At 40.9% G+C, this 15,135-nt stretch overlaps 1 protein-coding gene across 5 annotated transcripts in view; it reads left to right on the plus strand.

The window, feature by feature from the left end:
• The window catches only part of LOC113025111 (voltage-dependent calcium channel subunit alpha-2/delta-4-like), a 79,646-nt gene that overhangs the window by 19,553 nt on the left and 44,958 nt on the right, over positions 1-15,135 (plus strand). For 3 of the 5 annotated variants that reach the window (XM_026172537.1, XM_026172539.1, XM_026172541.1), the window contains 21 exons: positions 744-906; positions 998-1,129; positions 1,535-1,595; positions 4,669-4,819; positions 5,593-5,667; positions 6,088-6,177; positions 7,056-7,169; positions 8,619-8,697; positions 8,771-8,904; positions 9,107-9,124; positions 10,423-10,500; positions 10,917-10,997; positions 11,081-11,155; positions 11,403-11,489; positions 12,199-12,270; positions 12,368-12,429; positions 13,034-13,101; positions 13,260-13,305; positions 13,490-13,587; positions 13,705-13,795; positions 14,015-14,107. In XM_026172537.1, the coding sequence (XP_026028322.1) occupies positions 744-906; positions 998-1,129; positions 1,535-1,595; positions 4,669-4,819; positions 5,593-5,667; positions 6,088-6,177; positions 7,056-7,169; positions 8,619-8,697; positions 8,771-8,904; positions 9,107-9,124; positions 10,423-10,500; positions 10,917-10,997; positions 11,081-11,155; positions 11,403-11,489; positions 12,199-12,270; positions 12,368-12,429; positions 13,034-13,101; positions 13,260-13,305; positions 13,490-13,587; positions 13,705-13,795; positions 14,015-14,107 (1,868 nt within the window). The remainder of the gene's footprint in view (positions 1-743; positions 907-997; positions 1,130-1,534; positions 1,596-4,668; positions 4,820-5,592; positions 5,668-6,087; positions 6,178-7,055; positions 7,170-8,618; positions 8,698-8,770; positions 8,905-9,106; positions 9,125-10,422; positions 10,501-10,916; positions 10,998-11,080; positions 11,156-11,402; positions 11,490-12,198; positions 12,271-12,367; positions 12,430-13,033; positions 13,102-13,259; positions 13,306-13,489; positions 13,588-13,704; positions 13,796-14,014; positions 14,108-15,135) is intronic. The other 2 variants (XM_026172538.1, XM_026172540.1) reach the window with 1 other exon arrangement.

The following is a 15,135-nucleotide window of genomic DNA, read 5'->3' on the forward strand; positions in this document are numbered from 1 at the left end:
TGTATTGCTGTATAGCAACTTGAAATGCCTCCAAAAATGTCACTACAGCATGTAAAAATATAATATAAGCTCTGGCGGACTTGGTTCTATGGTAGGTCTTAAAGGGTTAAACAGTATATTCAAACACAAGCACCTAATGATAGAGTTTGTGATGTTGTACATGGTAGAAGTCCTAAGTCAATTCAGCTTCATTTAAGCAACACTAAATAAAAGTTATACCAGAGCACCTTATATCATAAGGTCCAAATAATAACCCAACAATACCATTACCATCACTTGGTGACAGAAGAGGGGAAAAACTCATTTTTGACAGGAAGGGATGCAGGAAGGTCCTGTACAAGGAGAGAGAGGACAGAAAGAAAAACCACAAGATAAAAGCTTAATGATATACAGTATTGGTGAGAGAGTACACAAGAGGCACTCATGCATTATGGGACGTTTAGGACCTTAATGAGCCCGTAGCGGCAGAGGCGCCCTGATCCAGTCAAACCTTATTAAAAAGGAAATGTGAGATGCAACGTGTTTTTATAGCTACTGTCAACATCAAAAACTTTTTCTCAGCCTTTGTTGCCAAAAACCTGACAGTTTTCAAGCTCTGCATGCTTATGGTGGCCCTGAGGGGTCAAAAACACAAAAACACATTAGACCAGATTCTAACTCCTCAATAATCAGAATGAACTGAAAATCAGGATTTCTGTGTGAAAAACAAAACAAACTGAATTTCCTGTTGCTGCCTCTCCCAGTTTGATTACTACAATTCGATGATGATCAACACTGCGGATGAGGATGGGAACTATGTGGATCTGGGTGGAGAATTTCCCCTCGAGGAGAATGAACATTTTAATAAACTGCCTGTCAACACTCAGATGAGCAACATCCAGGTTCCCACCAATGTGTACAACAAAGGTCAGAGGTGCTTCATGGCTGACTCCCTCAACATAGGTCATGGCTCTTTAAAAGGAAGCTCTAAATCAGCATGTTTTTCCTCTGTGTGCAGATCCTAACATCCTCAATGCCATCTACAACACAGAGGCTTTAAACGACGTCTTCATCGGTAACTTCCAGAAGGATCCTACACTCACCTGGCAGTACTTTGGCAGCTCCACGGGTTTCTTCAGGATCTACCCTGGTGAGTTCAGCCATAAAGTGTCCTGCTCGTTTCCAGCTCCATGATTTTATTTTTGGCTCTAATAGAGTAGCTTTGCATTATTTCACAATTCAAAATAATCCTTATGGTATCATTTACTCTTTTTCATGCATCTGTTGCCACTGATGGTGCCTCTGTTCTGTTCTGGGCTCTTGCTGTGGAAATACCAGTCTTTGTTTGACCCTTATGGTCCTGACTGAAATAAAACAAGTGAAATTAGGCAGTTTGACATCATTTTGGAATGATCATATAATACAATTCCATACAATCCACACAAACTTCCCTGTTTGTCTTTCAATATTTCTTATATCCTTGTATCCATGTACGTTTTTTCTTATTGATATCACAGGTGTCACTCTGTGAACTGACTCCTTGTCTTTTGGTCAGGTATTAAATGGACTCCAGACTCCAACGGTGTTGTAGCCTTCGACTGCAGGAACAGAAACTGGTGAGTTTGTTCTACCAATCATTTGTCTTTGCCTTCTGAGGTACAGCTCATTTGAATTTTTTTGTATTTATGGTAAATGGTAAAGTTCAGTGGTGATAATCATGTGGGGGACACATTACTCCAGAACCCGAGAACCTCAAAAGCTTAATGGGCTCAGGTTTTCCTGCTTTTTATCTCCGAGAGGCTTTGAAGTGACAGAGTCACACTACTCACTGGGGCTCTGCTATTTTTGGAACAGTAAAATAATCATTTCTGAGGTTATGTGCTTAAGCATAACAAGGGCTATATTTCACCTTGGCTGTTTGGTTTGATGACCCACTGAAGCCTGCTTGATTAGGGTTGTGTCTCACTCGAATGATATTAAATACTTAAATGTCCTGCAGGCAAACACTGAGGCAGCTGGGTTGCTAAGTTTAGCATGTTAATTTTAAAGGTGTCAACTCACCAGCAGCAGAGAAAGAGAAACACAGAATCCACTAATGAGGGAGGCTGGAAGCACCTCAGTCAAAGTGTGAATTTAATCTTTTTACAGATGCAAGAAGAAGAAGACTTCATTATATTTCACTGCCTTCAGCTCCCCACACAAATAAAGCTGCTTCAGTTAAAGACATAAATGCTTCTGCCTGAACGTAAACCAGCCAAACATGGTGCTTACTCTTCCAGTGGGAGATAGAAAAGCTTCCAAATTTCTGAACACTTGTAGAATCATCATCTTTAAGAGTAAAACCTCATTATCAGGGATGTACCAACTGTGCTACTGTGTATAGACTTATCTATATAACAGCAGGAATTAGTACAATGCAAAAATGGAATAAATCCCTCCATGAGGCTGAATTTGAGTCAGTCTAAGTGGCCACTCCGCTGGCTTTGCATTGGTTGAGCAGAGGCCAGCCAGACACTGATCCTCTGGAAAAGACGATAAGCTGCTCCTTAGCCGGGTCACGGCAGCCCACATGGCACCATATGTGACTGCTCATGCATTTCTAAATAATACCAGAGAACTGCATATGTCCCTGAATGCCTCATCGCTCCACATTACTGCAGCTGAGCTGCCATACATCTGCAGGGACTTACATTGAGAGAGACTGTGAAACATGCAGATTGAGTTTGTGATGATAGATGATACGTTTTTATCTGCAGGGGCAATTCCTGGATTTTCTAAAAGCAGCTCATAAAGAATCTGTTGAGAATGTTCGCTGGAAATCAGACATTTCTGCCAGAAATTAATAACAAACTCCTTACGTTGATTAGAATTCACCAAACTATAAAGATTTGATTTTTACACAAATCCCCAGTTCCCCTGTATGAAGCTAACAATCTGTTAACCATAAATATATTTTATTCTGTTCAGTGCTGGACAGTCACAGTCTAAAGGTTTAAATTCACCTTTGCAAAGTAAAGGAGTACAGGAGAACCAGATTTCTGTGAGTTATATGATGAGGCCACTTTTCTTTTCTTTCTTTCTTTTTTTCTTCTTCAAAAATTGGCCCAGGAGCATCCACACAGTTTTTCCCAGAGACGAGAAGATCTGCAGTTCATGGTTCCCTCTAATATCTCTGTCCATGTTTGAGAGTGACAGCTTAAAGTATGATTTACTGCTCAGCTTTTAATTGTTATGTGTTATCATAATTAGTTAAGTTGGACATTTTGCAGACAGCTTAAAGTGGCCATTAGGGGAAGTGCAGTTTTCGGTTCTTCTATATTGGCTGTACTTTGCAGGCTCGAAGGTTGCCTGATGCTCCTGTTCACATTTGACCTTTGGCTGCTGGAACTGTTGCAGTTAGATTGTTTTAATGGATGTTGAAGGACACTCTAAGATTCCTCACAGTGTTACTGGAGGCCAGTGTAATCCAGAGTAAGTATTGGGTTAGACATCATGTCTCCAAGGTTTATGGGCCGACTACAATCATTTCAATTTTGTCTGAATTTAGAAGCAGGAAATTCGAGGTCAGCCACTCCTTTGTCTTTAAGACATTCTTGTGGTTTAAGTAACTGGTGTGTGTCATCTTGCTTGGTGGATAGATACAGCTAGGTATCATCTGCATAGCAATGATAATGTACGCTCAAAAAAATCTGTTGTTGGATGAACACAATTTAATCGTGGCACCTTTTTCCACGTGATTTAACCAAGTACAATAACCCATTTTTGACCATGTCAAACCAACACATTTGGCATTTGGTGGTTTAATGTAATCAGATTACGTTGGATCAACGTAGTATACTTACATTGACTTGAAGTGATTTATTGAAGTATTTAAAGTGAAATTTGTTTTAATTCATTCGACACAAGTTAAAAACTTTAGGAGAACACAATGAAATCTTGTTGTTTGAACAACTACTTTGGTAATCAAGGCAATTAGTCTTGCTTAATGAACCAATATGGCGGTTGATGATTTCATAGAGACAAACAACCATTTGCACTGACATTCATGGATAATTTAGAATCACCAATTAACGTAACTCTAATTACACACTGCAAACCAGCCAGATTGTGGATTTGAACCCAGGCCCTTCTTGCTGTGAGGCAACAGCAGTAACCATCACACCTCCAAGCTGTCACTCCAGGCTTAACAAAAGTAGGAAAGATATGTTTACAAGGCTTGATGCAGAATTTTCTGTACGTTTTTGTCCTTGACAGGTTGAACCACAATAAATAGCAATAGCATACACGTGGTGTGGGTGTAGTTGTCTGCCTCTTAAAACTCCAGCGATTTTCCTGCAGTTTGACCTCTAATATGATCTTGTGAATTTCGTGATTCCAGACAACTAACCACTCTTACTAGATCGTATCAGGTCATCTCAACAAGAACAAATTAAGTTGCTGAAGTTCATGCAGATGCTATATGATTTAATCACGTTCACCATAGAAACATGAAATTATTTAGTTCAAATTACAAGTTTGAATCTTGTACACGTAACAACCAACCAATTTCATTTTTCTGAGTGTATGCTAATAATATATAATATATGTATACAGGTATAATGTCAATGGCACTGCTCCACTACTCTGTGGAGTTTGGACCAATGTTATTGATCCCAACAGCCATTGGCTGTCTCCACTTCCTGTGTACAGGTACATCCAGGCTGCCACGTCTCCCAAAGACATCATCATCATGGTGGACATTAGCGGCAGTATGAAGGGACTGAAGATGACCATTGCCAAACACACCATCAACACCATTCTGGATACACTGGGAGAGAACGACTTTGTCAACGTCATTGCTGTGAGACATGCGCACATCTACTTAAAAACTATTACAGTGTTGTGACTCTGAGCAGCGTTTAAGTGAAAAATGGCAGGAAAACAACAGTCATGACCAAAAGTTTCACAAGTGGCATAAATTTGGAGTTTCATACATTTTTTCAATTTAAATTATTTTTACTGGTATCTAGAGTTAAAAAATAACCATAATTATTTCCTTTCTTTTTAAGACTTATTGGATAATAAATCACATTTATGCAAAGAGATGGTATTTACAGTGATGGTAATCCATGCCTGCTTCATTAGCGCTACAGGCTCATAAGTTCTCATATCGTGCATATCCTGAAGCCCTGAAAGGATTCAGATGCAGTACTCAGAAAACTACATACAAAGTACCAGAGACAAACACTATCCAAATGAAATGGAAAGGAACTAAACAAGAACAAGGAAGAACTCCTAACATAGAAATGTCACAAGTTATAACCAAATAACTATAAGATCATCAAATTAACGTGTTGGTTCCAACACGTTAATTTGATGTTGGATTAAGACCTGGCTGGTCAGGAAACCCCTCACATCTTAAAAACTGTAATCACTTCTCAGTTTCATTATGAAAAGCATGTGTTGTGCTGGTGTGAGTACTTTTTAAGTCTGGGTAACATCAACATCATTGTGAATTCATAGCTTTATCACTAAAACATTAAAGGTTCAATTACTGGATTAGTTAATGGAACCACTGACTGCCTGTTTTTGCTCATGAGCCTGCCTCGTCTGTGTTTCTTTCCCTGTCTGCAGTACACAGACTACGTTCGCTACGTGGAGCCGTGTTTCAGAGGAACTCTGGTCCAGGCCGACTTGGACAACAGAGAGGTGAGACCATTATCTGCTTCATGGAAGCCTAAAGAGCCCAGGAGGCATCTTAGCAGCCATCACACAGACGCAAACACAGAGGAAAACCCCGAGTGTCATTATCAGATCAGCCTCTTAGCCTAATTCTTAAAGTGGCATCAGAAACCACAGCAGGTCAAGCTGGAGCTAGAGAGCCTCTGTGCTTGTGAGAGTTTCAGTGTTAAGGCTGAAGGTACCGTATTTTTCAAAACTACCTCAAACACAAGATCAAAATTAGTCACCTAAGTAATAAATGATTGAAACTTGGTTGTAGTTGACTGACAGGATAAAGGGAGGCACATATATTCAAATTAAATTAAATCAGAATTTCTTTGAATCTGGGCAATAAAAATGAATGTCTGTCTGTATACAAAGCCTCTTTGTACTCGTTTCCTGTCTCAGCACTTTAAGGTGTTGGTGGAGGAGCTGCATGTCAAAGGCGAAGCAAAGATCAAGAATGCCATGAAGGAGTCCTTCAAAATCCTGAACGAGGTTAGTGTCCGCTCAGCCCGCTTTTTACCACTCTCCTAACTTATATTGATTTTATCTGCTCCATCTTGGCCTGATTTCTAAATAACATGGCCGTGTCTACCATTTTTTTTAACAACACTTACATTTACCTACCAATGAAAATATCAACTCCCCTAAACCACAGGTGGAGTTTCTAAAGAACATCAAAGTAAACATTCCCATCATTTTTTATCCCTCAACCATCAAAGGCTCGTGGGGTATTTTTGTCACCCCGCCGAGTAATTCTGAGTGACCTCGACAAAGTCAAGGTCAGAGGTAAAGTCTTCTGACAATCACCTTGGATTTTTCACATTTTTACCTTTGGTGCATTGAGTAACACTGCTGGCTGCTGCTGGTTTTTTAATTATTTCACTGAGAGTAACCTGAGGTGTTCAGACCCAGCAGAAAACTGTGGTGTCAAACTGGACTGTGAATCTAAGATAAGGAGATAAATTCTCTTATTAAAACTAGTTTTTTAATGGTTGAGGCTTTTAGTGAGTTTACTTTATCTTTTTTATGTTTTTGAACATCTTGTCCATGCTTTTATGACAAGATGTTTGGACTACTGTAATGCACTTATTGTTTTCTCTGTTGGGTACAATACTTTGTTAAACTGTTGTTTGGATATTCATGGTTTAAAACAATTTTAAGCTGGTTTAATGTTCACAACAAGCTTCCTGGAGAGCGGGAAGACTCAAAAAGATTTTCTTTACAGTAAAGTTGCTGTTTCCTTGGCTTAAAAGGGGCTTAAATCTAAAAAATGATATCTAGCATCACAAAGTGCTTTTTTATTCTCTTTTCAAAGAGTAGAGATCGATGATGGAGTTGTTGCTGTGTCTAAGTTGTGCATTTGTGTGCAGGCGAGGGCGAACGGTCAGGGCAGCATGTGTAACCAGGCCATCATGCTGATCACAGACGGCGCCATGGAGGACTTTCAGTCCGTCTTTGAGGAGTTCAACTGGCCTGAGCGCAGGGTGAGGACCGCGAGCTGAGAGCTTTTCCATATTAGAAATGAATTAACTCTACATCATAGCCTGTTTCACCTCATTACTTACTATTATTACACCATTAATATCACCATATTTGTTTCTTAAAAAGTTACTGTTACAATAATATGTAAATATATGAATATATTTTATAGTGACGTCACTTAAATGTCTCTATATACTGTAACCTTTGAATGTATTTTGTCTGTTGTTAGACAGTTCTATATACAATTGTTGTATCAGCGTATTACTTGTGTATTACTTTGGTAATTTATTGATTATTACCTCTTTATTGTCAAAGTATCAAATCAAATCAAATCACTTTTATTGTCACATCACATGTGCAGGTACATTGGTACAGCACATGTGAGTGAAATTCTTGTGTGCGAGCTTCACAAGCAACAGAGTTGTGCAAAATACAATAATGTAAACAAGCAAAATACAAGAATGGCTACATCTGAAACTAATAAATATATGTACAATATATAATAGTATATGCATTTCTGGATGTGTATACTAAATATTTTCCTACGTGTGTGTGTGTGTGTGTGTGTGTGTGTGTGTGTGTGTGTGTGTGTACACATATTTTACAAATTAAATAGAGTAAAAAATAAATAAAATATATAAAATATACAGAGGTTGTTAGTTGGATATTGTGCAAAACAGTGGCGTTACTGTACAGTATGGAGTGCATAATGTTGAAGTTCCAGTAGTGAAGCTGAGGTGTCTATGACGTGTTCAGCAGTCTGATGGCCTGATGGAAAAAGCTGTCTCTCAGTCTGCTGGTACGGGACCGGATGCTGCAGAACCTCCTTCCTGATGGAAGTAGTCTGAACAGTTTATGGCTGGGGTGACTGGAGTCCTTGATGATCCTCCCCGCTTTCCTCAGGCACCGCTTCCTGTAGATGTCTTGGAGGGAGGGAAGCTCACCTCCAATTATCCGTTCAGAGCACCGCACTACTCGCTGGAGAGCTTTGCAGTTGTAGGCGGTGCTGTTGCCATACCAGGTGGTGATGCATCCAGTGAGGATGCTCTCAATGGCACAGTGATAGAAGGTCCTGAGGATGCGGGGGCTCATGCCGAATCTTTTCAGTCTCCTGAGAAAGAAGAGGCGCTGCTGCGCCTTCTTCACTGTTTTGTTTGTGTGTACTGACCACGTAAGATCCTCAGCCAGATGTACACCAAGGAACCGGAAGCTGCTCACTCTCTCCACAGCAGCGCCGTTGATGGTGATGGGGGTGTGTACTTCTCTGCACCTCCGGAAGTCCACTATCAACTCCTTTGTCTTATCACCTCATTCTTACTCAGTTTGAGTAAGAATGAGGTGCTCTAAACCCGACTTCCTGTGTTTAACTACAGTTGCCTGCACAAAAACATTAGCAGGTAACTTTGTAAACGGGCAAACACGGACATAAACAGGTGTGCCACTGTGTTCAGGTGCGAGTCTTCACCTACCTGATTGGCAGAGAGATGACCTTTGCTCAAAACACCAAGTGGATCGCCTGCAACAACAAAGGTCGGTCCTGTGTGTGATACTTTCCTGCTTTTTCTTCATGCAGACACTAATATGCTCACATGTGTTTTTTCAGGTTATTACACACACATCTCCACACTGGCAGATGTGCAGGAGAACGTCATGGAGTACCTGCACGTGCTCAGTCGGCCAATGGTCATCAACCATGACCACGATATCATCTGGACAGAGGCCTACATGGACACTGTGGTGAGCCTGCCTGGCCAATCAAAGGGCTTAAAGAAGCCATTAAACATATTTACAGTATACACTACCATTCTATTTAAATCTGTTGTGAAGGGCTCATTTAAATCAGAACAATGTCATTATTGTCATGTGTGTTTTTTCTCCTCGTCTCCATGAACCCATTATCCCATGATCCTCTGGGCCTTCATCTCCATCACCCCAACAGCTTCCAAACACAGAGGAGGTAAAAAAAAAAAAAAAAGAAGTTGCAGTTTTAGATTAATAGTTAGTTCTTCATCTGTTGGACTTGTGTGAAGCTCCTACAGGTTCTACCATCAGTATATAACATGGAGTTTATTTTTGGCATTTCTTTTATCAGAAGATCCAAAGGATCAGCACAAAGTTCAGCTTTTTAAGCTGCAATGGTTCAGAGCTGCAGAAACCCAGCTTACAAATACTACAACACACCTGTGTGAAGATATCTGAGAACTGCATGGACATGTTTGGATCTCAGGTTTTAGGCCATGTTCTTCCTCCTGTGCAACAGGAGAAGCCTTTCAAATAGCCATTAGCTGCCATGCCTGAGCATGAAATGCTCTGTAGGTAAGGGTGAGGATTTTAAACAGCATTGTAAGTGCTACAGGGAGCTTGTGAAGTAACATCAAAGTGGAGTTGTATGAGACGGTCTGTTTGATGTAGTAAATTAGCATTTTTAAAATTGCGTCCAGGCAACCCAGGGTGTCGACTTACTGAGTGCAGAAAAAGAGAGTTACAGAAGTCTATACAAGAAGAGACAAAACACAAACAAGCACCTTTCCTTGATGATTTTAGTGAGTCGGAAAAAACAGCATTTGGAGAACTCTGTGTGTCGAAGGACAAGGACTGATCAACACGAAGTCTTAGATCAGGTACACTGACAGGAACAGTTGAGGGCAAAGGCCTAGATTATTCTAGATCAGAAAGGGCATATTTTCTGGTACAGAAACTAGAACCTCTGTCTTATCAGCTCTGAGCTTCAGAAAATTAGACTTTTTAGATTCTTTTATCTTTATTTTGTTCATGTAGAAGATCATCCATTCATCCATCCCATATTCCCACATTCAAATAAATAGATATATGGGTTGACTTTTAAAAAGGTGGCTTTTTCTCAGTTTCCTGAAAGTTGCTGGAGGCCTCCCTGAAGTGTTCTCAAACTGATTGTAGTGCTCATATCATCATGGCAGGTCCGCATCAGGACCACACCACCACCTGGAGTTCAAGCTCAGATGTGCACATAATGTGAAATCAACGCACCGACAAATAACATTGTCTGCAAAACACCTTTAAAATTAAGAAATGACCCAAAATGCCAACATACTATATAAAAACAAAAATGTAAAACCTGTACGGTCCCGTCTGTCAGAGTCTATCCAGCGACACGTTGTGTAATGTGGACAGTAATACTGTGTGCACCTGTTACAGATTTGTTGTTCATTATATTGAGTGTTTGTCTCTGTACTTCAGATAATCACACTTTGTGCCCAATGTTCTCCCGTCTCTCAGCTTTTCACCACCAAGGCTCAGAGTCTGCTGCTCATGACCTCAGTGGCCATGCCGGTCTTCAGCAAGAAGAAGGAGACGGTCAGTGTCAGCTCTGATACACATCAGCCTGACGATGAAGAGCAGCACGTCTGTACAGTCAATGAAAACAGAAATAAATCGATAAATAGTTCAGATGACTTGTCATGCCGTACGTTTACTATGACATTTTAAATTCTGCTTTGCTTTGGAAAATGTGAAAGAGAGCAACTATTTTGTACTTTTGAACACTAAACACTGCTGCAGAAATAGCCTGCTGTTGAAAATGCATATCTTTTGTTATATTGAAATTGCACAGGCATTAAAAGTGTAGTTAAACTTTACAGTGACAGAAAAGGAAGTTTCACTGGGACACGCCACTGAAGGTCAAAGTGGGCTGAATGTGTCTGAAAGAAGCACAAACCAAAAGGCTGGTGCTTGATTATAACTCTGAGTTTTGACTGTGCATCTGTCTCCAGCTGTCCCATGGCATCCTGCTCGGTGTGGTCGGCTCCGACATCCCGCTGATGGAGGTGATGAAGCTGGCACCCCGATACATGGTGAGCTCTGGGCGGTTTACTCTGTTTCTGCTTTATTTTATTTCCAAAATAAACGCTTTAAATATTTTCTGCTCTCCTCTCAGCTGGGAGCTCACGGCTACGCCTTCCTCATCAACAACAACGGCTACATCCTGTCTCACCCCGACCTTCGACCTCTGGTGAGCTGTGTTTCAAGGCCACTTTGGAAGACACATTTAGCTCACGGGCTCCGTGGCAGCTGCTCTGATTTACTTGAGCTAAATTTAAAGTAATAAAAGTTTAGCAAATCTCCTGAAGGGTGCATTAAGAGGGAACGGTATCAAATATTTATGAGAAGGGTTGTACAGTATTACACACACACACACACACACACACACACACACACACACACACACACTCAGTAACAGTGCCTCTTCTGTCCTGCAGTACAAAGACGGAAAGAAACTGAAGCCGAAGCCAAACTATAACAGTGTGGATCTGTCAGAGGTGGAGTGGGAGGACACAGACGAGCTGGTAAACACAAGCAGATTATTTCAGGACACAATTATTGATGGGTTTGTTCGGATATCATCATGTGAATGTCAAAAGTTCCAAAAGCAGGAAAAGGGAAACATCAATAATGTCACACGTGCAGCATATTTTCAGCTCCGTAACATCAATCGCCTCCCCCCTTTCCTCACTCCTCATGCCACTGCCATTCTCATCCATAATCTCATTATCTCTCGAATTGATTACTGTAATTCAATACCTCTCTGATCTAGTACAGATGAACTTTATTGAGGTGGTTCGGGCATCTGACAAGGATGCCCCCTGGGCGCCTCCTGGGTGAGGTGTTCCAGGCATGTCCCACCGGGAGGAGGCCCCGGGGCAGACCCAGGACACGCTGGAGAGATTATATCTCTCGGCTGGCCTGGGAACGCCTTGGTGTTCCCCCGGATAAGCTGGAGGAGGTGGCTGGGGAGAGGGAGGTCTGGGCGTCTTTGCTTAGGCTGCTGCCCCCACGACCCGGCCTCGGATAAAGCGGATGAAGATGGATGGATGGATGTATTATTATTACTATTATTATTATTAAATCCCCTCGCGTTTAGTAATCCCTGATTTCTCTCTGCATGAGAGAATTTCTAAAGTGGTTCAGTAGCATCAGTGTCTTTTTTTTCTTTAGGCAGAAAAACATTTAAAATATATCTCAGAGTTTATTTTAAACTCCTTTCTCTACTTTCAGCTGAGGACGGCCATGGTGAAAGGAGAGACGGGCACTCTCAGCCTGAACATCAGAGCGTCGGTGGATAAAGGGGTAATACTGATGTCTCAGTCAGTCGATCGTAGAGTTTGCTTATTAAATGTGCCGATAAACTGCAGCATCACTGATAAAATGATTCTTTGTGCCACAGAAAAGGCCGCTGTACCTCACCAACGAATATTTCTACACCAACATTGACAACACGCCTTTCAGGTAAACGCGCAGTGCTTTGTGCTTTGTCCATCAGTCCTCTCGTGCCCTGTCTGACAGTTTGTTCTTCTGGTTGTTCACGCGTAGCACAGTGACATCATCACTCGCTGAATTTTCAGTCAAACTTGTCAGTCAGCTGTGAAAGCCTGTAGGGTCTAGCTGTACGCTGTTCATGCATCCTGACTTAATGTTTAGTCAGGGTAAAAGAAGGAAAACTTATAATATATCACATAATTTAAACAACATCAAATTTAGGTCGAATGTTATTCCCTGCTGCTTAATTTTGGATTTTATTCTACTGGAACATTAATGAAGGGCGCACAACTCCAGCTTTTACGAAGGAATGGTCAAAGTCGGATCCCCTGTAAAAGATAGCAGCAGAAATTCATCTCACAAGCCTGTAGTATGTGCTTATGGTCTTTAAAGAAAAGAAGAGATAATCAAAAATACAGAGGGATGGATCAAAAAGTTTTTTATTGTATATTAGTACAGAAAATATGTCCTGTAATGTTTGAGCTTCATCCAGGAGGCCTCTAGAGGGCAGCAGGGCACACTGTACGGTGCAGAAATCAAATTAGTGTCACCGTCTCCCCACCTGTCTCCGCAGCTTCGGCATGGCACTGACCAAAGGTCACGGGAAGCTCATGTTTATGGGAAATGTATCTGTGGAAGAAGGTGAGGTTTCCCACAACTGCCCTCAGCACAGACTTGAAATCGTGTGCTGTGTGGAGCCTGTTAACTACATGCTCTGCAACACATTTCTTAAACTAACGTGAAGTAAACTTCTGTGTTTTCATTTGAACCGACTAAACTTTTTCTACCTTGCTTCTCAGGGCTGCATGATCTGACCTCACCAGATCTCACCATCGCCTCTGAGTGGTAAAAACCGTCCTTGATGATGATTTAAGACAAATGTTTTCAGCCATTTCATTTATCTGTTCTGATACTGACACTGATCAGACAGCCTACAAATATATTAATGTTGTTGGCCTGAAACCCTGTCAAACGTCCTGCAGAATACAGAGGTTCTGTGAACCTGGTTTAATAGATCTGGTTTCCTCAGGACTTACTGTGAGACAGACATCGACCCTGCTCACCGAAAGTACTCACAGCTGCAGGCCGCCATCCGCTACCTGCTGGGGAAGGAGCCTGACCTCGAGTGTAGGTTTTTGACACTCAAGCTTTAGTTTGTTCCCCTTTTCTGTGTTCAGTTAGAAGCTCTGGTCCAGGTTGACCTTGAATCTGCTTTCATTCAACTGAAGCTTTCCCATTAACCAGGTGACGAGGTGCTGCTGTCGCAGACGCTGTTCGACGCCGTGGTCACAGCTCCGCTTGAGGCCTACTGGAACACCCTGATGCTGAACGACAGGTCAGGCAGGAGACATGACATGCCCTGACGTTTTATTGGTTATGAGATGTCCTAAAACCTAAACAGATAAAACCAAAAATATCTGGAAGATCAATTGAGGTGTTTTACTTGTAAAAACTTTTGGGGCTTTTCTTGGAACGTGTGACGTTTGTCCGATTTTTGCTCCTGATAAAGAGCTGATTTCCCTTTTAATCTTGTGTTACTGTTGTTTGTATGCAGGGTGGAGCCAGGGGTTGAGACGGCTTTCCTCGGTACTCGATCCGGCCTGATGAGGGTTGTGAGATATGCAGGAGTGGAGACCAGAGTGGCAAAGTAAGACCCAAAATGAACAGAAACACAAGAAATACCTGAATACTGGAAAACATGATGGCAATTTACTTTATTTTTTAATGGCAGCAACTCAGTTATGTAATGTGCAAGCATAGTAGTGATGGGATTTACGGCTATTTTTAGAGAGCCGGCTCTTTCGGCTCCGAACCGGCTCTCCAGGTTATTTTGTTGCTTTAATTAATTTATTATTAACAATAATATAAAATTATGCACAAAAGGAATTACTAATGTAAAAAACAAAAGTGGTTTTATTTATATATGTTTATGTATAAATATATGCGGTGGCCCCTAGAGACAAAGCACGTCCAAACTCCAAAACACATCTAGCATGAACTGAACTTCAAAACAGAGCTACCTAGATCACTTAAATTACACAATTGACAGCATATGTGTATTGTTTGTGTATTTATACACAATCACTCATATATATTCAAATAATTTTAAAAAAAAGTTCATTTACCTGTTACTACCACACACCAAATCCAGTCGTTGGTGCTTCCTGGCTTGTGTAGCCACTAGGTAACAAAAGCTCAACACTGCGCCCAGCATCCTGGAGCACTTCTGTTGTGTTTTGTACGTGTTTTGGAGTTTTTACGTGCTTTGTCTGTAGGGGCCACCATAAATATACTTTTATTTATTCACTCCACATAAAATGTAATAAATAAATCATATAATACAAAAACCAACTATTCATATTTCAACTTTTAACTATTTAAATTTTCAGCTTTTTCCTTTTACAAATTTAAAGTGAAACAACACAAAACACTGCAAACCACAACACAATTAAATATAAATTATAATATGAAAACAAAAAGAAGATGCATATTCTCTGTCATATGGACCTGCATGAATAAACTTTCTGAATCCTTTATCATCAGCAACTGAAAATAGTTGTGGATGATTACTATACCTTTCTAATGTGATGTTGTCGTCCCTGGCTCTCTTTCTCTCTCTCTCCCTCCCGCTCTGTTCCTGAGCTACTGAGTGTAACTACCGCCTCGGCTCTAAGA

The sequence above is a fragment of the Astatotilapia calliptera genome, chromosome 7, assembly GCF_900246225.1.
Source record: "Astatotilapia calliptera chromosome 7, fAstCal1.2, whole genome shotgun sequence".
Lineage (NCBI taxonomy): Eukaryota > Metazoa > Chordata > Actinopteri > Cichliformes > Cichlidae > Astatotilapia > Astatotilapia calliptera.